Genomic DNA, 27,756 nt, shown 5'->3' with positions numbered 1-27,756 from the left:
CCTCACAGCAAGAAAATCCGGGTTCGAGCCCCATGGCTGGCGAGGGCCTTTCTGTGTGGAGTTTGCATGTTCTCCCCGTGTCCGCGTGGGTTTCCTCCGGGTGCTCCGGTTTCCCCCACAGTCCAAAGACATGCAGGTTAGGTTAACTGGTGACTCTAAATTGACCGTAGGTGTGAATGTGAGTGTGAATGGTTGTCTGTGTCTATGTGACAGCCCTGTGATGACCTGGCGACTTGTCTAGGGTGTACCCCGCCTTTCGCCCGTAGTCAGCTGGGATAGGCTCCAGCTTGCCTGCGACCCTGTAGAACAGGATAAAGTGGCTACAGATAATGGATGGATGGACGGATTTATCCACAGGGATTAAAGAATCCATTAAAGCCTCAAGTTCCAACCTGAACTGAAAAAGCACAACATTCAAGAACCTTTTATTCAGAGTTTATTACCATCATTCTTCTCTTCACACCTTCACAATAAGTCTGATATACAGAGGAATGTCACTGTAGATCTGTCTACTTAACTCTTATCATATACAGACAAATCTGATCAAAAATGTAAAAATAAAATGCGGTGTAATTGACAGTTATAAAAAGAACGCAAGTGTAAAAAAAAAAACGTATAAACTGACAAAGTATTATTGCTAACCATTTTTACAAAAACGCCAGTCTCCATGCATCTACATAGCACCAGTGCCTAATTATGTAGTTATGCCTTTATTAACGAACTACATAACGAGGAAACATCCCTGGAGTGTTGATTAAGTCACCTGAAGAAGTTTACGCCAACGTCCCTCCTGTGGTCTGAAACACAACATGAACAGCAATTAATTTCCTGGTTTAAAATATTAAAACAGGGAGTTTTAAAGAACAGATATACCATGGGTTTCATCTCCCTGCTGTCTCCGCCTTCTGCTTTCCTCCCCGCAGCCTCGGCCTTCCTGCTGCTGTCCACAAACTCCTACAGAGTCACAGAGAGACATCGAGGTCTGTTCAAGGACTGAGAGACGAACTTACACGGTCATTCTCTCTAATGCTTCTGGAAGGAGTCTCCAGTGTCAACACTTTGTAACAGAGGTGAAGAGGGAACTTTTCTGTCAGAAATATTAAGTTTGACGTTTTCAGGACAGAGATTACACTTTCTTTATCTTGTCTGATGTTCCACACAGAGGTGGACAGTAACGAAGTACATTTACTTGAGTACTGTACTTAAGTACACTGAGTATCTGTAATTTACTTGAGTATTTTTTTTTGGAAACTTATGACTAACTTCACTACATTTGAAAGACAAATATCGTACTTTTTACTCCACTACATTTCTGTCAAGGTCCTCGTTACTATGAAGCAGCTTTGAAAGTGGATGTTTTTTCTTTTCTAAAACGTGATTGGTTTTTTCGCAGGTGACACTGAGACAGTCTATCAGTAATCACTAGGGTCATGTCCATAGACTGTATAAAATCAAGTTCAGTGACTTCTCAGTAGTATTATTTAACATGATCAGTTGATGGCAGAACGGAACGAGGCGGTTCTTCTGGAGAATGCATGTACTCATGGCCATACCTAGAACCCATGTTTCAGTTTTCTGAAAGGATTAAAGATTCGTTTCATTTTAAATGTTTGCTTTGTTTGCCAAAAATGAACCACATCACAGCCTACAAAAACTCGCTGTCCAACCTGCGGAAGCGTATTGAGGTATATAAACGTTTTATTCCAAGAGAAAGTTTGCAGTGAAGTTGTCTGTGCTTTTAGAGCTAGCGATAACGTTGCAATAGCTATATAGTCTGGTTAGTCAAATGACTTTCTATAGATTTGCCCACCAAGTTGCCGTGGCCTTGTCCGCGGCTAACAATAACACATAGCTAGTTAACTTGGACACTGTTAGTTAGCATGTAAAAATGGAGTTACGCTAACATGAACATTAACTTATCTGAAGTCCTTTCAGAAATATGTTTTAGCATAATCTTGCCAAATAAACAGAATGTAGAAATCTCTCTTTTCTAGTAACATGAGCTACCCAATATGATTGAGTTTGAAAAGAGTTTGCTAGCTTAACATTAAACCACCATGATGCACAGCATGCGTTCATTTTGTGAATTCACATTTCTGTCTTTGGTAACTGCATTAAGTTTTGTGAGCGTTGTGGCAATAATACAACAATGTGTTGACAGAAAATGTACTTTTGATACTTACACTACCGTTCAAAAGTTTGGGGTCACTTTGAAATGTCCTTATTTTTGAAAGAAAAGCACTGTTCTTTTCAATGAAGATCACTTTAAACTAATCAGAAATACACTCTATACATTGCTAATGTGGTAAATGACTATTCTAGCTGCAAATGTCTGGTTTTTGGTGCAATATCTCCATAGGTGTATAGAGGCCCATTTCCAGCAACTATCACTCCAGTGTTCTAATGGTACAATGTGTTTACTCATTGCCTCAGAAGGCTAATGGATGATTAGAAAACCCTTGTACAATCATGTTAGCACAGCTGAAAACAGTTTAGCTCTTTAGAGAAGCTATAAAACTGACCTTCCTTTGAGCAGATTGAGTTTCTGGAGCATCACATTTGTGGGGTCGATTAAATGCTCAAAATGGCCAGAAAAATGTCTTGACTATATTTTCTATTCATTTTACAACTTATGGTGGTAAATAAAAGTGCGACTTTTCATGGAAAACACAAAATTGTCTGGGTGACCCCAAACTTTTGAATGGCAGTGCAAGTATTTTTAAAAGCAAGTACTTCAGTACTTTAAGTAAAAATTTGACTGGACAACTTTCACTTGTATCGGAGTAACATTTGACCAGTGGGATCTGTACTCTGACTTAAGTAATGAAGTTGGGGACTTTGTCCACCTCTGGTTCCACAACATTAAAGCTATACTGCCTTTCAGATTTTTCAATGAAATTGAATTGAATGCCTTTGTCATTGCACAGTTGTACAACAAAATTTCAGTGCAACTCCTCAAGTGGTTTAGTGGACTGAAAGCTACTGAATTCGAATCACAGACTTCAAATTGTGTTAGTTTTTTTTTTCCCTGATAGAACAATTAATGAATTTAGGGCCACGTGGCTCTAAATTCTCTGCTATTTTTTCCTGTTTCAACATAACCCAATTCAAGATGCATCACGCATCGTCTGTGAAGGTTCTCAGTCATCCAGGTCGTAGTAAACCGTTGTTGCTAAAGAAGGCAACTGGACTTGCTTGAAATTCTCAAAGATGATGTTTTACCTCTCACCCAAAAGGCTTCTTCAGTTCTGTCGGACTAGTGGAGAGTCCCAGGTATTTATCCTCTAACACCTGGAAGTCCTCATATACTCCTGCACCAGTCGAAGGGTTTTCATCCTGAAGTGCGTGCAAATGTGTCTGTGAAGGTTCTCGGTCATCCAGGTCATAGTAAACCATGGTTGCTAAAGAACTCTCCACTATTCAGACAGAACTGAAGAGGTGAAACGTCTTCGTGAATTTCAAGCAAGTCCAGTTGCCTTCTTTAGCAACCACAGTTTACGTCATGCATCGTGTGGTGGGCTTTCCCCGTTAGTGCAAGGCATTGTGGGATACAAATTTGAAACAGGAGAGGAAGATGGAGGACGCGAGTGTGCGAATGAAACATGAAAGACTGACTACAGTAACAGAAAGCGAGAAGAAAAGTCGTTATGTTGCGAAGGAAAGGAAACGCAGGACCAAACTAATAAATATCGGCAGTCAGCGAGCACCTCGGTGTGATCAGCTGTTCATTTAGGGACAGAATGATGGAACTGTCAGTGCAGGGTCAAAGGTAAACCTGTAGATGGCAGTAATGCAACACTGGATGCCAGCTGCCGTAAAACCCAAAAGATGAAGACGACTAAGGTAAACCTGCGCATGCGCACATGGACTTCCTCTGTCTGCTTGACTGCACAAAGCAAGCGATTTCATGCACATTATTTGCTCAGGTATCCCCTCAAATTAAAACAACTTCCCAGCCACAGAATGGCCTGGGATGTTTTTTTTTTTTTTTTAAAGATATTTCAAAAATAAACATCACAATGACCAAATTTCAGAGGGAACTAAAATTTCACTGATTTTATGAAATTGAAAGGCTGTCTCAATTTTAATAAACACAAATGGATAAAATGTACGATCTGACAATATTTAATAAATGAAAAATTTGTAATTATCAAATAGCTGTGGTATAAGAGGAATAAAACACTTAAGGATGGGTTACTCCGCTTCATCACACCACCAACACACACAGTGTTTACTGTTGACATGAACTTCTGGCGTTTGCTTCATGTAAATCAGCCCAAGATGAAGTTCTCGTAGTAAAGCGTTTATTAAAACGATCCAATTTAGTTCCAGATTACAGATTTTTAAAAACAGTAAATGTTGAACATTTTTAAGAGAGTTACCATGAGTGCTTTGTCCATGTAGAATTCTCTTCCAGGGCTGCCGTCATTGTACTTTGTGTCAATGGCGAAACAGAGGAAGAGAACGTCCACCACCATCTCGAACACAGACAGGAAGCAGTGAGCCACCAGGAAGGCGAACACACACACGATGATTAGCGGCAGAACCCATACCGTGTAGTCCCGCTGGTAATTCAGCGCCAGTACGCCCGCGAACGCAGTGCACGACACGATCAGAACCTGAAAATCCAAACACACAGCAGTTCCCACTCACCATGTCGAGTTCATGACTAAACCTTCATGTTATTGTGAAGATCAGACAGATGAATCCTGCACTGCACATGCGATCCGTGTTAATAAAAACGGACTTGGTCTCTAGTTGTAGGAAAAATAAAAGAACACGACTGTGTGACGTTAAAGAGCCGATTCTGGGCTCACACTTGTACCTTTCCCAGAAACAGGACGAAGTCTCCTACAGAGTTGATGGTGGCCACACGCAGCACGTTCTCAGCCAGGAGGATGAAGGCGTCTCGAGCAGACGTACAGAAGCTGGTGCTGTTAATCGCCGTTGCGATATAGGCGTTCTCCGGAAAAGAACAAAAAAAAAAAAAATAATAATTTTATACACACACACACACACGCACCTCAAAATTTAATATCAAATGGACAAAAAGACTTTGTTTATTATAAATTACAGTCTGATAATTCACAGGTTTCCATCTCTAACATACAACCATTAAAAAGGATTAAAGCCTTAAACGATATGCCATGATAACAATCATGAATCAGTACAGAATGTAAGAGTTAATGATAAAAAAAAAGAAAGATAGATTTTATCACAGCTATAGATTTTATATTTACCTCGCCCGGGACAGAGTCCACCAGGGGGTGAGGTATTGTTTTCGGTGGGGTTTCTTTCTTTGTTAGCAACATTATGGGAAAATAGCTGGACCAATCTTCATGAAACTTTCAGGATAGATGGGCATTGGTCTCAAATAGAACCTCCAACATTTTGAGGGTCATCCGGTCAAGGTCACCAAAAAGGTCAAAATCTTTTTTTTGTGATATCTTCCTTCATATTCATCATATTTACTTCAAACCAATTCCAAAACGTTCATCTTTCAATTCAGCTTCCATTGATATGCTACATGATGGGGTATCTCTCAGTTTTCTTTGCGGTTGGGGGTCAAATGTCAGGGGATCAAGGTCATTGCTAAAATTTGCATATTTTCCATTATAACTCGAAAGCAATTAGAGATAGAGAGATGTTTATCATTATCAACATATAGGAAGTCATATATGGGCTTTCATTTGGCACCATGACTTTTGACCTTGTTTGTTAACAATCTAGCATCTAGACAGATGCACCAATTGACTTCAAATTTTCAGGGTAGGTGGGCAATGGTCCGTAGATTACCTGATTAAATTTTGGGGGTAATCAGGTCAAGGTGAAGGTCACCAGAAAGGTCAACCTTTCGGTCAAAATAACATTTTCCATTATAACTCAAACGGTTGCCGACAGACAAATGTTTACTATTATGAGCATATACCGGTAGGAACCCCCATATGGTCTTTCATTTGGAACCATGACCTTTGACCTTGAAGGACTCTGAAATGTCAAACTCAAGCTCATGGATTTTCATAGGACTATAACCTGACAGCTGCTGATTGAGAAATATTACCATTATCAACATATAGGTATAAAATAAGTGCTGCCGGGCGAGGTTTGTTTTGCCTGGCAACACTTAAGTATGAATTAAGTCCAAATGGATTTTTATAAGCAGTCGTGGGTTTGGACTCCATTGTACACACTCCTACATCAGTCAGGACAAAATAAAGGCCATATAAAAGGTGTGTGTGTGTGTGTGTGTGTGTGTGTGTGTGTGTGTGTACCTGATTCAGGTAACTGAGGCACTTCTCAAGGCACCAGAGGCAGCACACACATGCTTTGAGCATACAGCGAGCGCAGGCATTTTCCTACAGGAAATCACATTCCAGTGATATTATATGACAAAAACCTCAAGTTGTTGTTATTATTATTATTATTGATTTCTTATTATTTTATTATTTTTGTTATTTTATTGTTTTGCTTTTTATTGTTTGTTTTTTTACTGTTCAGTGTCCTTGGGTACCTTGAAAGGCGCTTATAAATAAAATGTATTATTATTATTTCAAGTAAAACATAGATATTCCGCCACATCAGTGAACTCAGGTGCGACTCACGCTGCCTTTGAGCTGGCTGTGTATGTAGGTGAGGATGAGGCGTGGGATCTCCACCAGCGTGATGATGAAGGCTCCTTTAGCCACCGTGCCGAGGTGATAACGCATCAGACGCATCACTGAAGACAAGATGGGCGTCAGAGGAAGCTGGGACTTATCTCTGTCATGCAGGAGGACATGAAATAAACACCACAGTGCTGTTACATTCTGCACAGTGACTGGTCAGAAGGTGATTAATTCTCTATAACAGCAGCTCTGACAGTAGTGCAGGTTCATATTAACGCTCTCATTCTGATAGGTTGTGGTTTCTATTGTAACGGCTCATTCACAGGGGCGTGTCCAGCAGATGCTCCACTGATAAACAGTAAAAATGTGTGGAATCGATGATGTGAAGTTTTCTGTAATTTATGTAACGTCTCTGGAAGGAGTCTCCAGTGTCAACGCTGTGGAACAGTTAGAGGTGAAGCTGGAACTTTAAGTTTTCTGATGTTTTCTTCAGGACAGACGAGTTTACACTTCTTTACAGTTTCACAGGAAACTATGATTTTTTTTTTTTGGTCTTAGTAACTTTGAGAGAGAATAAAGAAAGACTGGTGAGGGAACGGGTGTTTGTTTATACCGTAGCTGCTATAACATCAGTGACAACCTGGCATGGATTTAAGGGGGGGGGGGGGGGGGGGGGGGGGGCACCTGGCATGGATTTAAAGGGGGGGGGGCACCTGGCACATGCCATCTAAAAAAAAATAAATTAATTAAAAAATAAGTTTTAGTATTGCAGATACTGAGATATGCCTGCTGGGTTTTTTTTATTTAATTAATAAGGTTTAAAAAAAATAAACAAAAATAGTTATGTGGGATTGAGCTGAAGAGGTTATCGTATAAATTTATATTTAATAGTAGGTCCTATAGCTTAGGTTTTTTCGCTTGTGACACAAATGCAGTGAAAAGCAAGCTGGGTGAGTCCTGTTGGATTTTAACAAGGCGTGGGAACTTCATGCATCAATATAATAACATGCTGTATTCCTGGACTGCACTGTAGACTACATGTAAAGGGTGTATGCTATCCTTTTATGTTTATGGTATTGTTAACACGCATGTTCACAAGCCAAAATGATAAGATGCTGCAGCAGGCTTACTGCGTACGCACACACGTCGGCTGTCCGGCTACAGCTCGTATTCATTAACAGGGTATCCCTGTACTCACTATACCCTGTGTATGTACATGGTACACGTGCCGTTTTGGGGGTGAGCCTTACTTTGATTTTTGCGACAGAGGCTGGATCGGTCTGTGAGAGATGTTGATTTTTGCAACGGCTCTGAAGAAAAGCTGCTTGAAATCCCCCAAGTCTTGGGAACTAAGATTTATTATAGGACTTGTTCACATGCAACTCATGCAATCATTGTATCGTTATCTCAGTCTATTAGACTCAGGAGCTCAGATTGCAGTTGCTGACTTTGTATTATTGACATGCAACTCCTGCAGTCTTTGTTTATCGTTATCTCGGTATTAAGTTCTGTCTGAAGTGGCCACTTACATTCCCTCAGTTTACCTGGGTATATTCACTGTCTTATATGTACACTGAATGTCCTGAGCAGGAGCTCAGATTGCAGTTGCTAAAATAGTAATAATTTATTGATACAAGATGTTTTGTGGTCAGTGTACTAGACTGTAGTGTGTCATGTGGTAATTCATTATATTTATGAAAGTTGCATTGTCATATGACCATATATCAGTTGTAATTATGTTCTGCACATATACCTGCAACTCTGACAATAGAAGCCAAGAAGCCTTTGCTTGTCACATGTACACTCAAGCACAGACTTAAGCGCACAATGAAATTTAACCTATCTGAAGCAGTAAACATGCACATGGACACACAAGTGAGCAATGAGCGCGCACACACACACACACACACCATAGCTGCCCACTGCTCTGGGTATGTTTTGAAAGTTTAAGAGATTTCATTTACAACATGTCTCAAAATGCATCTCCTGGCATTTAAAAACTGCAGAGCTTCCGGGGGCCAACAGAGGCCCCTGGCCCCCTGGCCTTACTGGGTTGACGCACCTCCTCCCATTTTCCTGGATCCGTCCCTGACAACAAGCTCTAACTTGAACATTAAATGTAACTCTAAATGGATAAAAAGCATGACACGTCATTGAATAAGTCCTTGGTAAATTGCTGTGGTGTGAGAGGAATAAACCACTTGTGTGTCGTTGCAGATGAAGATATCAGAGGAGTGAAACATCTTCGGGACGCACTACTAAACTCGACCTGCGTGAATGAAATCCACAGACACTTGTGTGGCATGACCTCTGACCTCTTACCTGGTGAAGTAATATGTAACGACCGCCCCTGCTATCGTCATTTGCTGGCAGGCCAGGATGAACTCACTGATCCAGACAAGACCAACAGCATGGTACCACACCATGTACTGTAACGGCCCGTGCATCTGGAACTCCACCAGCCCCGTCTGATTATTCTTCACTGGACTTCCTGTGGAATAGAGACACACGATACTCATTAATCCAGGGGTCTTCAATCTAATCCACACAGGACCACTGGAGGTGCAGGCGTTCATTCCAGCCAAGCAGACTTCACTCGTTTCATCAGTTTGTCTCCAATGTAGAGGGAATGAAAACATGCAGCCACACCAGCTCTGTGTGGATAAAACCAAAGACCTCTGAGTTAATCTACAGGATCTTCTCTCCACTTCATGCTCAATTCATTATTCACTGAACTAATGACAGATATGCAGAACCTCAGAAGACTGGGACTTCAGAACAACGCTGGAGGACATGGACCAGAAATCAACCTTTAATTTCACACCAAAGCTGAATTTAAGTCTAATTTAATTCAAAGTCTGATTTAAGTCATATTTAAATCAAATTTGGATTAAAAAAAGTCCCATGTAAGATGAATATATTGTCATTAGAGATATGAAGAATTCACAGATCCAAAACACTGTGTTCTACAGAACCACAACAGTCCACAAGAAACAGAAAACTCTTTTACCGTAAGCTTGACAGTCAGCCATTTATTTCAAATATTGAAAATCAAGGAGTGAAATCGGATTATAAGAAATCACTGCCATGTTTCAGTGCCATGAGCAGTTTGTCGCCCCCTAAAGGATTAACTGAGATGTACAGAACAACGTTGACAAGCATTAAAACATCCCCTTGTGTCAATGTTTCTCAAAATTTTTCAGACCAAGGACCACTTTATCCATTAAAAAAAAATAATTAAATTTTTTTTTCTCACTGACCACCTAACCCTCTAAATATCCCAAACAAAACAAAACAAACAAACAAAAAATAATAAAAGAGCCTACTTCAACTTTACAAATTACACACTAATGAAATTAGATTAGATTAGATCAGCCTTTCTCAACCGGGGTGCCGCGGCACCCTGGGGTGCCATCTGGCTTCGTTAGGGGTGCCGTCAAAAAATTATATATTCTAACATTGAAATAAATAAAATGAATTTAAAATTCCAAAAAAACGATAGTTACACTAATGCAGATCATCGCCGCCTCATGCATCATCAAAATTTGTCTCACGGCCCCCTTTCCCATGTCACAACGTCACTGCCGGGGTCTGCGTATGGTCAGCGTGACTGCGTATATTTTATATGAGGGTGCCTTGAGAATTTGCATACTTCTGATGGGTGCCATGACTGAAAAAAGGTTGAGAAACGCTGGATTAGATAGAACTTTATTGATCCCTTTGGGAGGGTTCCCTCAGGGAAATTAAAATTCCAGTAGCATCATTACAGGATAAACGGAGAATAGAAAATAGAGAAAACTTCTAGATAAATTAAATAAAAGTATTTACATATACAAATATAAAAAGAATAAGATAAGATAGGCTAGGCTACTGCTCCTTCCCGTCCTCTCTCCTCGTTACCCTTCCTCCCCCCCAGAGAGGAGTTGTACAGTCTGATGGCGTGAGGGACAAAGGAGTTTTTCAAGTCTGTTAGTCCTGCACTTGGGAAGGAGTATTCTGTCACTGAACAGGCTCCTCTGGTTGCTGATGACGGTGTGCAGAGGGTGACTGGCATAATCCATGATGTTCAGTATTTTGTCCATAGTCCTCTTCTCTGCCACCATCACCAGAGAGTCCAGCTTCATGCCGACCACACAACCAGCCTGCCTGATCAGTTTGTCCAGCTTGGATGTGTCCTTCTTGGATCTGCTGCTCCCCAGCACACCACAGTATAAAACAGGACACTGGCGACTACGGACTGATAGAACATCCACAGGAGTTTCCTGCAGATGTTAAAGGACCGCAGCCTCCTCAGAAAGTATAGCTTGCTCTGTCCCTTCCGATACAAGTGGTTGGTGTTGCAAGTCCAGTCCAGCTCAGCTTGCTGTCCAGCCACAGCCCGAGGTACTTGTAGGAATCCACAGCCTCCACCTCGACTCCCTCGATCAGAACTGGTTGTGACCTTGGTCTGGACCTCCCAAAGTCAATGACCAGCTCCTTGGTCTTCAAGGTCTTGAGCTGCAGACGGTTCCTGTTGCACCAGACGGCAAAGTCCCTCACCAGGCTCCTATATTCCTCCTCTCTGTCATCCCTGATACACCCCACGATGGCTGTGTCATCGGCAATCTAATGAATGTGACACAGCTCCGAGTTGTAGCAGAAGTCCGCGGTGTACAGGGTGAAGAGAAGAGGGGCCAGCACCATGCCCTGAGGTGCTCCAGTGCTGCTAATCACAGTGTCAGACGTGATGTTCTTCAGCCTGATGTACTGCAGCCTGTCGGTGAGGTAGCTGGAGATCCAGGTGACCAGGCAGGGGTCCACTCGCATCCTGTTCAGTTTGTCCTGAAGCATAAGGGGCTGGATGGTGTTGAAGGCACTCAAGAAGTCCAAGAAGAGGATCCTCACTGTGCCATTTTCCTTATCCAGATGCGAGTGGGCTTCCTCAAGTTGACCTCTGACCTGGTCTGCAGTAATGCATGGAGGAGTGTAGCAGGTAGAGGATGGCATCTTCCTCACCAACACCTGCCCGGTACACAAACTGCAGACAGTCCTGGGCATGTTGCACCTGAGGTCTGAGGAGGCTGAGGAAGAGCCGCTCCAATGTCTTCATCAGATGCGAAGTGAGTGCCACTGGTCGGAAGTCGTTCAGCTCACTGGGCCAGTTCTTCTTGGGAACTGGAATGATGCATGATGTCTTCCAGAGGGTGGGCACTCTCCCCAGCTGCAGGCTGAGGTTGAAGATGCATTGGGGTGGTTCACAGAGTTCAGCAGCGCAGGTCTTCAGTAGTCGGGGACACACCTTGTCTGGGCCTGCTGCTTTCCTGGGGTGAAGCTTCCTCAGTTGACCTCTGACCTGGTCTGCATTAATGCATGGAGGAGTCTATGTTGAGGTGGGGGAGGAGGGGCTGCTGCGATGACTGGGGGGAGGTGTGTTGGGGGAGGAAGGAGAGATGGCTGCAGTGAGGGGGAGGGTGGGGGGGGACATGGGCTGGTTGAACCAGTTGAAGAAGTCATTCAGCTTGTTCGCCCTCTCCACTGGCTCCTCAACGACTCTGGTCTTTGTGTTGTGGCCTGTGAGGATTTTCACACCTTCCCAAACCTCCCTCATGCTATTCTCCTTCAGCTTCTGCTCCACCTTTCTCCTGTAGCTGTCCTTAGCTTCCCTCACGCAGCGTTTCACCTCCTGCTGTGCTGCTTTCATCGCCTCCCTGCTCCTGAAGGCGGCCTTCTTCCTGTTGAGGACAGCTTTGACTTCCTGTGTTACCCATGGCTTGTTATTAGGGTAACACTGTACAGTCTTAGCGGGGGAGACCACGTCTGCACAGAAGTTGAGGTAACCCATCAGACAGTGCGTCAGCCCCTCTATGTCCTCACAGTGTGGGCTAAGCAGCACATCCCAGTCTGTGGTGTCATAACAGTCTCTGAGGGCATCTTCCATTTCAGGGGACCACCTCCTGATGGAGCTAGTTGTTGCAGGCTGCCTTTGGACCAGGGGGGTGTACTTCGGCTGTAGACAAACCAGGTTGTGGTCAGACTTCCCTAGTTGGGGGAGAGGTGTGACTCTGTATGCATCCCTCACATTAGCATACAGCAAGTCAATTGTCCTGTTGTTCCTTGTTGGACAGTCCACAACCTGGTAAAAAGCAGCCAAAGTAGAGTCCAAAGTAGCGTGATTAAAGTCCCCAGAAATTATCATAAATGACTCAGGGTGCTGTGTCTGCAGCCTTGCTGTGACAGAGTGAATCCTCTCACATGCAGCGGCTGCGTCTGCCCTCGGAGGGATGTAAACACGGATGGTGATCACGCAACTGAACTCTCTCGGCAGATAATATGGCCGCAGGCTAACGGCTAGCAGCTCCAAGTCCAGGCAACATAAGACTGTCTTTATGGAGATATGTCCCAGGTTACACCAGTGGTTGTTCACGTAGATGATGAGTCCCCCACCTTTGCCTTTCCCGCATGCTTTAGCGTCTCTGTCGGCTCTCACAGCAGTGAATCCCCACAGGTCCACGTTAGCATCCAGTACAAGGTGTTTTTAGCCATGTCTCCATAAAGATAAACAAGCTGCTCTCCCGGTAAATCCACTGGTTGTTCAGTGCGGATAGCTCGTCAACCTTGTTCGGCAGCGAGTTCACATTCCCCATAATAACGGAGGGAATGGATGGTTTTCAGCGCTGCCAGTTATCCGCTAGCCTAGCCTTTAGCTTAGCCCCGGCTTTGCAGCCCCTGGGTCTCCTCCTCAGCTCCGCCGGGATGGGGTGTCATATCCCGGCTCGTCCCATTCTTTTCAGGGCCAGCAGCTCCTCTCTCGAATAAGTGAGAAAACTGGCTCCTGGTTGTGTGTTAAAGTTAAAAATATCCATGTGATATGAATAAAAACACACTGTCTTCGTAAGAAAAGCAGAAAAGTAAAAAGGTGGAAAGAAAAAAAAAAGGTTTAAAAAGAGCTAAAAACTACAGAGCTAGTGGAGAGGCAGCCGTCTCCCACAGCGCCACACTACACTATTTGCAAAACTATACACAAATTATAGTTTTGCAAATAGTATCGCCAACTCACTCATTGTTGTCCTTCTCTTAATGGGAAGAATAGTGTTGCTTATTCTGATGTGTCAGTGAAGCAATGTCTGGCTCCAAACTGGACAGTTTTAATCTCCTACTGGGGGTTACATTGATCCGGTTGCACTGCTTTATTTTCTTCAAACAAAGAATCATGTTTTTGCACTTTGTCCTCACTCGTGTCGGATGTTTCTTGTGCTTTTCTTTTGACTGACCCGGTCTTCAGCCACCGATCCATTATCTTTTTGACAGTTTGATGCTAAGTCTAATTTGGTTACTCATAGTTTCTCCACATTCAGACATGATGTTGATATGAAAGCGTAACCGAAAATGACATAGCTATTGGCAGTATCACAAAACTGTTGGCTTGCTTAATGTCAGACAAATTCAAATAAAAGGTTACTATTTGAATTTACATAGAACTTTATTCAATATAGAAAAGAACTCATCTGTGCTACTCAGAACTTTGCTTTTGGAGTCAGATAGGCGATTTGAGAAACGCTGATAAAATATTATATTTTACGACATCGGCTCGCGGACCACACTTTGAGAAAAAAGTGCGTTATGTTGTAGGACTGAACGTGACACGGACCTGCAGTGCCAAGAAGAAGCAGCACGGTGATCCAGTAAACCCAGAAGAGCATGAGCGTGAGGAAGGACCAGAACGGCTGCAGGACCAGCAGAGGAAGAGAAGCGAACACTTTACTGGCCACACGGAACAGCGCGATGGTCAGAGCAACACGTTTCCTCATGAAGAACAGCAGCAGCAGCAGGATCACCTGTCAGATAAACACACACACACACACAAAATCAGGAGGAAAAATATTCACACTAATGTTCTGCACACCACTGGGGACCAAAATAATTTAAATCTAAATCTGCATTACAACAGTAAGATTTATTTTAAGGACAAAATGAGATGGAAGTAATAACACAACTTCCTTCTGGAACACAGTTTCCCCCGAGCTCAGCATTTCCATGGGTTCAGTGGGAACAGAAATGATGATCACATGATTATAACGGATAATAATACTTTTTTCAAACCACAATGATGCAAATCAGAAGCAAAAATCAGAAGTTTAGGAGTCCAGTCAGTTTTGTTTACAGAAAAACAAGAATTTTATATTTTAAGGATTTGATACGAATACAAAATAATAATAATAATAATAATAATAATAACAATAACAACAACAACATTAAGTTCAGTACCGTTAAGACTGTGGCTGCTATAGCGTAGATAAGCAGAGCTTTCTGGTTATCCATAGCCACGGCGAGCTCATTAGCAGGTAGAGTGGTGTTGGTAGACCTTCGGTGGTCCGCATAAAGCCACCAGAGAACTCCAGTCCCACCTGAGAGAGAAGAAAAACCTGCAGTATATACACTACTCAAAAAATAATCCTGAGAAGGTGTTCAATAATCGAGTCAGTGAGTGCGCAATGATAAAAAAAATTAAAAAATATCATGTTACTAAAACTAGCTTCTTCATCTACAATCTACATCATACTCCAACGTGTTCAGTTCTGGATTCTGCAACTCTTTAAAGCAGTGATTCCCAACCACTGTGCGTGAGAGATCATCAGGTGTACCATGGGAAATTATCCAATTTCACTTAATTGGTCTGAAAATTATTATTTATTTACTGCAAATAATGTGTCTTAGTTTGTCTATGCCAGCGACCTATAGAGATCTTGCAGTCACGTGACCGGAAAGTACACAGACGCCATCTTGTCGGTAAAAAACACAGCTGAATACTGCTGCACTCGTGTACAGAATGGATCAATTTCAACCGACGGACTACATGGCTCATTTTTCTAATGAACAGATAACTAGATATATGTCTAAAATAAACGATTTACAGATTAGTGACCCTTATGGCTTACCGGACGGAGTTTTCACGACCGTGTCAGTGGATATGGAACTGCCAGCGGAATACCCGGACGTGTATAATTACCTCATTAACTTTCCCTCGCTGTTCAGTGGTGAAGCACTGCATGCTTATAAATCTCTGGACAGTTATCTTTACAGAAATTCAGGATTTGTCAGCGACTCAGATGTGGCATCTTGTAAACAAGAATCCTCATTGGACGGGTAAGTCACTTAAGTATTGAGTATAGCACTGACCAGCCGATTATAGAATAGAATAAGGTAATTCCAGCTGTAATTCCAAATCGTCCGTGTTGTTTACCATGGATCTGGCGTTGGAGAGATAGAGGCTTAGCAGTGGAGGTTTGAGTAGCTGTTTTCTGAGCTTAGTCAACAGACCGGCTCTGCAGCCTCGCTTTTGCTTCCGCTCCCGGCGTCGCCTCCTTCGCTTTGCTTCCGATAACAATCCACGGAGACCCCGCTGGTCTCGCTATCTCGTCCGGAATGTTTTTTTTTTTCTCGTCCGGAATGTTGTGCATGCGATGGAAATCGCTACAAACCGTCATTTTCTGCTGGAAACCAATGTCCAGTAAGTCCATACAGTTGTAGTGGATATTGAAGTCTGATACAGATGAACAACACGCAAAAATACACACAAAAAACATAAACGTGCACAGGTAGGGAGAGCTTGTAGCCGCAGCCATTGTAGTAGAATTGTATATAGTAGGGTTTTCCAGAAGAAAAGGTAGAAGCAGAAGTAGAAGGCGGAAATATGGCGTTTGACCGACAAGATGGCGTCTGTCACAATCTGGATCGGCTGTGACATCACATGAAAGTGCTCCATAGTGACAGGCAGAACAATTAAATATTCTTCCACTAGAAGGCAGCAGGTAGCTAATTAACCTGTGTATCTACCTGTTGCCATTCAAACAATAGAATTAGTAATGCTTCGGGTGTGACAGCGGTGGTAGCGATGGATAAATATCTCATCTCATTATCTCTAGCCGCTTTATCCTTCTACAGGGTCGCAGGCAAGCTGGAGCCTATCCCAGCTGACTACGGGCGAAAGGCGGGGTACACCCTGGACAAGTCGCCAGGTCATCACAGGGCTGACACATAGACACAGACAACCATTCACACTCACATTCACACCTACGGTCAATTTAGAGTCACCAGTTAACCTAACCTGCATGTCTTTGGACTGTGGGGGAAACCGGAGCACCCGGAGGAAACCCACGCGGACACGGGGAGAACATGCAAACTCCGCACAGAAAGGCCCTCGCCGGCCACGGGGCTCGAACCCGGACCTTCTTGCTGTGAGGCGACAGCGCTAACCACTACACCACCATGCCGCCCATGGATAAATATTTGAAAATAAAAAGTGCACAATCCAAACTGGGTCCTGGGGAAGATTCTGACCCAGATGAAGGCCCTAGTATGAGTAGAGGTCAGAAGAAAGCAAAAAAATGTGAGCTCAAGACAATACAATGAAAGTTATCTTTCCTTTGGATTTACTTTTACTGGGGAACCAACCAAGCCGACTCCATTATGCTTGGTGTGTGTGGGGGAAAAGCTGTCCAACAGTGCAGGAGCAGGAGGAAATAACTGTACTGAGACAAACTCGTGGTTTTAAGCTGAGCTTTGCTGATCTACCTTTGGACAGTTTTTGGCTGACTGCTGCCAAGGAGTTCCCTATTCTGGCAAGCAGAGCTCTTTCAGCTCTGCTCCCATTTTCCACAACCTATCTATGCGAGCTGGGCTTTTCAAGCATGACTGCTATAAAAACTTTAAAAAAAAAAAAAGAGACTCAGAGCTGTTGAGGAAGATTTTCGTGTATGTCTTTCTTCAATTCCTGCAAGTATATCAGCTTTGTGTTCAACTAAACAGGCCCAGGTTTCACAATGAGTAAGTAAATTGTGAGTACATTGAGACTAGACGATCATTATATTTCATTATATATACTTTTTGTGACATTTTTGTTTGGTGGTGTGCCGTGGGATTTTTCTAATGTAAAATATGTGCCGTGGCTTAAGAAAGGTTAGGAAACACTGCTTTAAAGCTAGACTGCCTTTCAGATTTTTCAAGTGTAGGTTTCACGTCACCTACTTATTTTTGTTTAGTGGACCGAAAGCTACTGAATTAGGACCACAGACTTCCAATTTTATTAGGTTTTTTTTTTTTAAATAGAACAATTAATGAATTTAGGGCCACGCAGCCCTAAATTCTCCGCTATTTTTTCCTGCTTCAGCATGACGCAATACAAGATACTACGTCATGCATCACGTGATGGGCTTTCCCCGTTCGCACAAGGCATTGTGGGATACAAATTTGAAACGGGAGAAAAATGGAGGAAGCAAGTGTGTGAATGAAACGTGAAAGACCGACTACAGTAACAGAAAGCAAGAAGAAAAGATGTTATGTTGCGAAGGAAAGGAAATGCAGGACCAAACTAATAAATATCGGCAGTCAGCGAGCACCTCGGTGTGATCAGCTGTTTGTTTAGCGACAGAATGATGTAACTGTCAGTGCACGGTCAAGGTAAACCTGTAGATGGCAGTAATGCAACACTGTGGATGCCAGCTGCTGTAAAACCCAAAAGAAGAAGAAGAAGAAGAAGAAGGAGGTAAACGTGCACAAGCGCACATGGACTTCCTCTGTCTGCTTGACTGCGTGAAGCGAGCGATTTCATGCACGTTATTTACTCAGGAATCCCCTCAAATTAAATAACTTCCCAGCCACAGAACGGCCTGCAGGTTTTTTTGAGATATTACAGAAATAAACATATCACAATGACCAAATTTCAGAGGGAACTAAATCTCACCGATTTTATGAAATTGAAAGGCCGTCTAGTTTTTAAACGATGACTCTTTATAATCACGCTGTAGGAGTGTGCATTTGTATGGTGAGTTTTTAAAGAACTGCCCTTTGCCTGGGGCTTTTCCTAATAACCAACCTAAGGAACCGAGCACCACGACGGCAGTGAGAAGCCATACGAGCACTACTGAGATGAAGCGGATCACTCCCATCAGAATGATGGACAGAACTGCAATGAAAACCAGAGAACATTAGGACACATTAAACAGACATAATAATAAGAAGCAGCAGCTCATGAACGCGACTCATTTTCAGTAAACTGTTGTCCAGGACACTTTTCATGACAGATCATTTCAGAACAAGCCACACAGGCTGAGATCTTTAGCATTACAATCAACAATGCAATCTCTGACCCCCGACATATCGCTCAGTTAATTTCAACATCTACACCAACAACCAGATATTACACCAAAAACACAAGCAGCGTTTCAAGAACACTGAGCCTTAAGCTCAAAAATGTTAACTAGAGGCAGTGAGAGAGTGGTTACCCAGAGAAAGTAAACACAGTCCCATAATTATCTCCTTGGAGGTCATGACCCCAGCGATGACCCTGTGGAGAACGCTGTTGTCGCTGACAAACGTGATGAGAGCCTCGGCAAACCTGGAGAAGCAGGAGATGTCAGCCGGCGCACAGCGGTGGAAGATCGGGAAAGACTTACTGCAAAAGGAAAAAGAAAAAGCAGTATTTAATATTCAGCCAAATTATACTGTAAATCTATAATATACACGTGTGTTACTAACATCAGGCTAAAGCTGGACTAAGTTTACTGTGTACGTGAAATTTAGACATCTGTGAAGCCAAACTTACACTAAACTGAAAATTCTACACCTTAAATTCCATTATTTTCTTTAAGGGTGTACAAACATTTGCTCTCAACTCATCAACACTAAAGAATCTTTTTCAATACGATTATTACTGCAGAGTAATGTTTAATCTGGAACTGGATAAAGATGGAATAACGTCTTTGCCTGGAAGGAACCGGAAGTTTGGGGCATTTCGTGGCTCGGTTCGGATCGTCTGGGTATCTCTCCGGACTGAGCTCATAGGAACACAAATTAGATCCTGAAAACAAAATAAAAATACATCCTCCACTCAGTACAGCTCTCATCTCTCTCACCCAGTCTACTTTTAGAAGGAACAAACAACAGCTTTTATGGAATCTGTAACTTGGACCTTGACTGTTCCTTCACTTATAATTGGGAAATATTTTTCTTTTTGTCTACTTTTCCAAACCTGGCATTTTCTCACGTATATGACTTTGTGTAAATGTGAAAGAATAAAACAGATCTGTGTTTAAAGGAAACATTAAAAAGCTGATTAAATGCTTACTGTTGGTCTCTGAAAACTTTTTGAGGTCATCATAAGTCTGGAGTTGTGTTTCTGGACATTTGGAGACGCACAGAGCAACAGATCTGATTTTCCTCTCCACGATGTCAAGGTTACAGGGGTCGAGAAAAAACACGTACCTGCAGGACGGAAGAGAAGAAAAGACATCATCAGATCAGCTCTGAGACGTATACAGAGATTAAGAAAAAAAATCAAACACTACAGATATATGTTCATGGAAAATAAACCATTTTCTTGTGAATCTAGTGTTCTGTTCTTTTAACTGATAAGGAGGAAATGGCCGTCCTTTCCTGTGTTGAATATCTTATTTGCATGCCTTCAAGACAAACAGAAAAAACACAAAAAAAAAAAACCTGTAAGGCTGCTGTCAGTTCAGAGCTCCATGCAGCACGGAGCTAAAAATGACTGTACAGAGTAAAAGAGGCCAGTTTAATCAAGTTACTCCAAACATCAAGCACATTTTAGTGCGTTTCACCGAAAACCTCCAGCTGATGATCGTCTCGGAGGTAAATCAGGCAGATAAAATGAGGAAGATTCTAAACATCTGATCGTGTAATAACACTACGGTCCCGTGTGAAGTAACAAAAAGAGGAAAAGAGGAAATTCTTTATGAAGTCTATTGGTCAGAAACAAGAGGGTTAAATGACAGGATGTAACTCCAATTAGATACTTATTTCTTGAGCCTAGCAGATTTTTCTTTAAATGGGAAAGACGTGTAATTTTCATCATTAAGTGGATGAAAGAAATGTCCTAAAACCCAGATCATACAGAGCAGAAAGCCAAGTTTAATATTTACTCACACAATAACAGGTAAATGTTTTATAAAGTAAATAAAACACAGAAGCAGAGAGTTATACTCCGAACCTGATGACTAAATTAATTACATCAGCGTCAAACAATGTAATTATACTTTACCTGCTTCCAATAAACTGATATTTACTGTTTAATGAACCTCAGACATTTACGTAGTGGAAGTTCATTATGTCTGACTGTTTAAGTATTTTTAAGTTCGTTTCTTAGACAAGGATTTTAAGATCGTTACCTTGTTGACAGTTTCAGCGTGAATCTTCCGCCTTCCTCAGAACTGACAGTAACGATCTTAAAATCCTTGTCTAAGAAACAAACTTAAAAATACTCAGACATTTACACTGGTTAGTAAGCATGTTTATTTTCTCTTTTTTCAGAATGATCAGATGATTGTGTCCTTCCTCAATGTACACGGTAGCTGATTTTCAGGTCACACACTTATTTGATGTTTGGTCCCGGCCGCTGAGTTCGATCCCGGGAATTTCGGTGTTCCTCTGGCCGCAGATGTTGCCATAGCTGTCGTATCCTGAGATGAGTCTGGAGGCCGCGCCGGTCGATATGGCAAAGCCGCAAATGAAGAGCTGAAGGAGAAACAACAAAAAAGTATTTAAAAGAATCGACAGAATTTTACTCCAGTCCAGGCAGGCTTGTAGTACTCGAGTCCAGGACTCGGACTCATGTGACTTGACTCATGACGGATCAAATAGTGGACTTGAAATTTTTTTTAATGACTTGGACGGCACGGTGGTGTAGTGGTTAGCGCTGTCGCCTCACAGCAAGAAGTTCCGGGTTTGAGCCCCGTGGCTGGCGAGGGCCTTTCTGTGCGGAGTTTGCATGTTCTCCCCGTGTCCGCGTGGGTTTCCTCCGGGTGCTCCGGTTTCCCCCACAGTCCAAAGACATGCAGGTTAGGTTAACTGGCGACTCTAAATTGACCGTAGGTGTGAATGGTTGTCTGTGTCTATGTGTCAGCCCTGTGATGACCTGGTGACTTGTCCAGGGTGTACCCCGCCTTTCGCCCATAGTCAGGTGGGATGGGCTCAAGCTTGCCTGCGACTCTGTAGAACAGGATAAAGCGGCTAGAGATAATGAGATGAATGAGATGAGACTTGGATTTCAGCACTGATGACTCAGACTTGGACTCGTGCATTAACTGCATTCAGACTTGTAATTTGGAGACAAGGACTTGGATTTGTTACACTCAAGCACATTAGAGTGTTATGTTTTGACATGAATGCTTAACATTAGTGCCACCAGCCTTTTCCTAAATATTTCTGACAGAAGACATCCTTTTTTGTGACAGAACTCTTCTGCACTTGACGAGTTTCGGGAGATCTCACTACTGGATGTAGAAGGGAAAATATTCTGGTCCATTGTTGCCAAGAGGCTGACATCATACTTGCTCAGTAACGAGTACATCAACCCCAGTGTCCAAAAAGGCGGAGTCCCAGGGTACTCTGGATGCCTCGAGCATACGTCAGCGATCAGCCAGATCATCAACGAGGCAAAGAGCGGAAACAGCACACTGTCGGTTGTATGGCTGGATCTAGCCAAAGCCTACCCAAGTGTACCTCACCAGCTTATCCAGAAGGCACTGGACCACTATCTAGTACCACCAGAGGTGGTGCAGCTCGTAATGGCACACATGGATAGGCTAAGTATGAGGTTCACAGTGGGAAATTTTACCACCAAATGGCAACGACTTGAGAAGGGCATCATGGCAGGATGCACTATTTCAGTGGTCCTGTTCGTGGCTGCAATGAACCTATTACTGGAAGCAGGAGGGATGCAGTGTAAAGGTCCTAAAGCAGTTGACGGCACAAGACACCTTGCCTGTCGAGCATTCATGGATGATGTCACCGTGATGACTCCATCAATCCAGGGAACACAGTGGATCCTGAGCACATTGGAAAAGATGGCGACATGGGCATGAATGCAGTTTAAACCTGAAAAATCTAGGAGCCTCTGCATCCTGAAAGGGAAGCTGACAAGGAAAACCTTTAGCATCCAAGGGCCAGAGATCCCCACAATTCAAGATCAAGAGATCCGATGTCTCGGCAAGAACTATGACAGCTGTCTGAAGGACATAGGCAACCTCAGAGACACCAAAGCTCAATTGAACACTTGACTCAGGGCAATTGACAACAGCCAACTGCTGGGCCGGTTTAAGGTATGGTGCTTTCAATATGGCATTATACCCAGACTGCAGTGGCCATTCCTACTATACGACTTCCCCATGTCTGCAGTGGAAGCAATAGAAAGGCTGTGCAGCAAGTTCCTGCGGAAATGGCTGGGCGTTCCTCCTTCCTTTAGCTCTGTGAACTTGTACAGCAAAACTTCAAAGCTCCGCCTACCAGTTTCATCTGTGGTTGAAGAATTCAAAGCCACCAAGGCGAGAGCAGTTAGCATGCTGCTTCTCTCTAAAGACAGGAAAGTCCATCATGCCAGCAAATCAATCAGATGTGGCAGGAAGTGGAAGCCACAAGATGCTGTGGTCGAAGCAGAAGCCTACTGGAAGTACCAGGAGATTGTAGGCATTGTCTGCCAGGGTCGCTTGGGCCTGGGAAATTACAGCACGAAGCAGTGGAGCAAGGCCAGCGCGGAAGGTAGAAGGAAGCTTCTGGTGCAGAGAGTGCGAGAGGCAGCAGAGGAAGACCAACAAGTGAAAACGGTGGGGCTTGCCTCCCAGGGCCAGTGGATGCAGTGGGACCAAGCGCTGGATCGATCGCTGTCCTGGAAGGAGATGTGGAGTACCTACCAAGGCAAGCTGACCTTTTTACTTCGTGCCGTAGCTGATCTCTTGCCAACCCCAAGTAATTTAAAGATCTGGGGGAAGGAAGAAAACTCATCGTGTGCTCAGTGTGGGGCAGAACATTGCACACTAAACCACATCCTCTCAGGCTGTCCAAAGGCACTGGGAGAGGGCCGATACAGGTGGAGGCACAACAAGGTGCTAACTGAAATTGTCAAATGGGTGGAGTTCCAGAGAGTTAGGGCCAATGAGAACCAGGGACCTACCCCTGTGGTCACTCATTTCCACCTCCAAGGCGAGCAAGCTCCCAGGCCAAAGACAGCCATCAAGCATCCTCGTTCCATCCTGCAGCATGCCTCAGACTGGGAGTTGCGAGCCGGTCTGAAAAGGAAGTTAATCTTCCCACAAGAGGTAGCAGTGACCTTGCTCCGCCCTGATGTGGTACTGATGTCTAGGAGCACCAGGACCATATTAGTAGCGGAACTCACTGTACCTTGGGAAGATAGGCTTGCCATCTCACACCAACAGAAAGCGGCAAAATACCAGGACTTGATCGACGAGGCAGTCCTCAAAGGATGGCACGCCAGCATTTTTCCCATGGAAGTAGGATGCAGAGGTTTCCCAGCAACATCGGTGCGTTACTTCTTACAGAAGCTAGATCTGGAACCAAAGCACTTGAAGAAGGCCATTAAGGAAATAGGATAGGTAGCTGAGACCAGCTCAAGATGGCTGTAGTTAAGGAGAGCCCACCGTTGGAACCCTTCTGGAGGTGAAGGCTAACCACCCTTTGCTGCCCCACTCAGGCGAAGCGTATAGGTTAAGGGGCAAAACGCTAGTGAACCTGAGATACCTGCTGACGATGCAGAAGGGTTCTCAACGTGTTGGGAACGCAGACCATCCTCGTTAGGGAACACCAGTATAGAGTTCTTGTTATCCCTCAGCAACATCATTCTAGCAGCCCAAGCAGTTCCTGCTTGTAGCAAAAGCACCTCTGATGTTTAATTCACCTGTAGGCTATGGTACGGGACATCTTCACACTACTCAAAGCTATCAATGTGTTTTAGAGAGAGTGTGTGTGAGACAGCTGTATCACTTGTGTTGGACTCGACTCGGATCAATAGTGGACTCGAAATTTTTTTAATGACTCGGACTTGACTCAGATTTGAACACTGGGGACTCGAGACTGGACTCAGACTCGAGGTTTAGTGACTCGACTACAACACTGGGTCCAGGTGTTCATGATGGGAAGCTGGATGGAGTAAAGCTGAGAAATCAGTTATGAACTGCTTCATGTTTCTCTTGATCCTAAGTTTCTACGGTGTGTGTTAGAGTTTAAAACAACCTCGTGTTTCTGTGTTTGTTTAATTATGGAATGAAGTCAGAGTCAGCAGAACCTGAGCATCACTTTGTAAAGCTTAGGAGGAAAATGTGTGTAAATTTCAAAGTTGTAAAATTCCTAAAGCAGTCAGAAATCCAGGTTTAAAAAATAAAAAAATTAATATTAAAATGTAAAGTGATTCAAAAATGAAAAGGAGTTGCATTTAAAAATTAAAATAACACACTATCGAGTGGTTAGCACTGTCACCTCACAGCAAGAAGGTCCTGGGTTCGAGCCCCGTGGCCGGCGAGGGCCTTTCTGTGTGGCGTTTGCATGTTCTCCCCGTGTCCGCGTGGGTTTCCTCCGGGTGCTCCGGTTTCCCCCACAGTCCAAAGACATGCAGGTTAGGTTAACTGGTGACTCTAAATTGACCGTAGGTGTGAATGTGAGTGTGAATGGTTGTTTGTCTCCGTGTGTCAGCCCTGTGATGACCTGGCGACTTGTCCAGGGTGTACCCCGCCTTTCGCCTGTAGTCAGCTGGGATAGGCTCCAGCTTGCCTGCGACCCTGTAGAAGGATAAAGCGGCTAGAGATAATGAGATGAGATGAGACTATCGAGTGGTTAGCACTGTCACCTCACAGCAAGAAGGTCCTGGGTTCGAGCCCCGTGGCCGGCAAGGGCCTTTCTGTGTGGCGTTTGCATGTTCTCCCCGTGTCCGCGTGGGTTTCCTCCGGGTGCTCCGGTTTCCCCCACAGTTCAAAGACATGCAGGTTAGGTTAACTGGTGACTCTAAATTGACCGTAGGTGTGAATGTGAGTGTGAATGGTTGTTTGTCTCCGTGTGTCAGCCCTGTGATAACCTAGCGACTTGTCCAGGGTGTACCCCGCCTCTCACCCATAGTCAGCTGGGATAGGCTCCAGCTTGCCCGCGACCCTGCACAGGATAAGCTGCTACAGATAATGGATGGATGGATGGATGGATGGATGGATGGATACACTGTCAAGTATTAAAACATCCTGAAACATGAAAGATCCTGTTTCCATTATGATGACAGAATAAATATCAGAAACCCGAAGAAAACAAACAAATTAGGCGGCACGGTGGTGTAGTGGTTAGCACCGTCGCCTCACAGCAAGAAGGTCCGGGTTCGAGCCCCGTGGCCGGCGAGGGCCTTTCTGTGTGGAGTTTGCATGTTCTCCCCGTGTCCGCGTGGGTTTCCTCCGGGTGCTCCGGTTTCCCACACAGTCCAAAGACATGCAGTTAGGTTAACATGGGGCGGCCTTGGGCTAGGTACCTGAACCCTGACTGCTCCCCAGGCGCTCTGGTGTGGCTGCCCACTGCTCTGAGTGTGTGCGTGTGTTCACTGCTTCAGATGGGTTAAATGCAGAGGATGAATTTCACTGTGCTTGAAGTGTGCATGTGACAAATAAAGGTTTTTTGTTCTTCTTCAAACACTGGTTTAAAAAGTGGACACTGGACTGGTACAGTATTTATAATCTCATCTCATTATCTCTAGCCGCTTTATCCTTCTACAGGGTTGCAGGCAAGCTGGAGCCTATCCCAGCTGACTATGGGCGAAAGGCGGGGTACACCCTGGACAAGTCGCCAGGTCATCACAGGGCTGACACATAGACACAGACAACCATTCACACCTACGGTCAATTTAGAGTCACCAGTTAACCTAACCTGCATGTCTTTGGACTGTGGGGGAAACCGGAGCACCCGGAGGAAACCCACGCGGACACGGGGAGAACATGCAAACTCCACACAGAAAGGCCCTCGCCGGCCCCGGGGCTCGAACCCAGGACCTTCTTGCTGTGAGGCTACAGCGCTAACCACTACACCACCGTGCCGCCCCAGTATTTATAATGAATCTGATAAACAGGAAGGCATCAGAAGCCTGTAGGTGATCACTGTAGGAGTGCAGATTGTTCTGTAAGAGTTTTGAAGCTTCTCAGAGGTTCTGGATGTTTCTTTGAGTGTTTTACAAATGGTGACATTGGAGTGAGAGTCAAAAACAAACACAGAAAAGATTAAAACATCTTATGAAGAGAAAATTGGTTAATCTTCAGCCATGCTGCATCATCTGATCATGAGTTTCTCTGTTTGTATAAGAGTAGAGTCTTTCTCTAAACTGCATTAATGTAAGGATGAATATAAAGGTTGCTCACCATTCCGATGTTGAATAAGGTGAAGAGGATGAGCCAGGGGATGTCTGTGCATTTTCGATCCTCTAAAGGCTTCCACTCCTGAGTTTTCTGACGAATAATAAAATCACACGGCAGGTTTATGTTCCAAATGTTCACACTATACCGAGCTGCAGGTGTGCATCACAATCATCATCATCTACACACTTTATTTAATGCTGTAAAATGTAAAAGAAGTGTTTCTCAGCTTTGTGCTCACCCCTGTACTCCCACAGCATCCCATAGCAGAGTTCACTATTTTCACCCACACCCACTCAGGACATGGAGGAGTCTTCTACAGATTTCACACGGAACAAAGTCCAGGAACTCCAGATTTGCACTAATCCGGAAGTGAACTCCGTAATAATCTGCACCTCAACTGCAGGAAAAACTACACAGCAAAACAAAATAAACTTCTCTCGTCCTGCCGCCGTTCAACTTTCCTGCTTCACTTCCGGGATTTCTTTCCACTCTATCGCCCTGACGGATTAATGACGTCACAACAGATCCTAGATCAGGTGTACTTTAAAGCTTTTCCCTATTGACTGAGTTGGATGATGACGTCAGAAGAGGGCGAAGGCTCGATCTCCAAGTGCCTTTCTAGCCCTGAGCTCTAAATCTGGAGAGCGCATAGGCTCATCAGAGTGAAGCCGTCTGGCCGCCATCTTACCACTCCCATCGTGTGTATTTGGCTTGTGTGTGAAACCGTGGTACCCGATCAAATTTGCCCCAAGAAAAGTATCTCCTGACTTTTTTTCCCTTTCGTTACCTCCTCTTATTTTCTCAACTTTACCTCCATTCCTTACATATATTTATAGTGCTCCCCTTCACTGTTACTGTTTTTTTTCCTTTTCCAGTTCAGCCTCTGATCATTTACTACGATAATTATTTCTGCGGAGATTATTCCAGTTTTTCTCTTATACAGTGTATCTTTCTCTTTCTTATATTTCTTCTACCTTTTTATCTATCTG

General features: G+C 43.8%; 1 protein-coding gene across 1 annotated transcript; it reads right to left on the bottom strand.

Annotated features, from left to right (window-relative positions):
* Positions 1-419: 419 nt before the first annotated feature.
* Positions 420-27,288, bottom strand: slc44a1a (solute carrier family 44 member 1a). Its single transcript, XM_060917268.1, has 16 exons — positions 27,006-27,288; positions 26,771-26,857; positions 20,971-21,113; positions 19,708-19,844; positions 19,347-19,440; positions 18,866-19,035; positions 18,457-18,546; positions 14,850-14,989; positions 14,233-14,419; positions 8,928-9,096; positions 6,603-6,759; positions 6,273-6,356; positions 4,826-4,963; positions 4,383-4,619; positions 874-954; positions 420-797 (listed from the first exon to the last, which is right to left on the bottom strand). The coding sequence occupies exons 1-16, from the start codon at positions 27,027-27,029 to the stop codon at positions 774-776; spliced, it is 1,962 nt and encodes a 653-aa protein (XP_060773251.1). The 5' UTR covers positions 27,030-27,288; the 3' UTR covers positions 420-773.
* Positions 27,289-27,756: the final 468 nt, after the last annotated feature.

The sequence above is a fragment of the Neoarius graeffei genome, chromosome 3 (assembly GCF_027579695.1).
Source record: "Neoarius graeffei isolate fNeoGra1 chromosome 3, fNeoGra1.pri, whole genome shotgun sequence".
In the NCBI taxonomy this organism is placed as follows: Eukaryota; Metazoa; Chordata; class Actinopteri; order Siluriformes; family Ariidae; genus Neoarius; species Neoarius graeffei.
This window is presented reverse-complemented; position numbering and strand designations above follow the sequence as displayed.

Coding starts and splice junctions, on each gene's coding strand:
- slc44a1a (XM_060917268.1), bottom strand. CDS start 27,029: ATGGGATGCTGTGGGAGTACAGGG. Junction 26,858..27,005: donor GATGCTGTGGGAGTACAGGG/GTGAGCACAAAG, acceptor ATTATTCGTCAG/AAAACTCAGGAGTGGAAGCC. Junction 19,441..19,707: donor AAAGTTTTCAGAGACCAACA/GTAAGCATTTAA, acceptor TTTTGTTTTCAG/GATCTAATTTGTGTTCCTAT.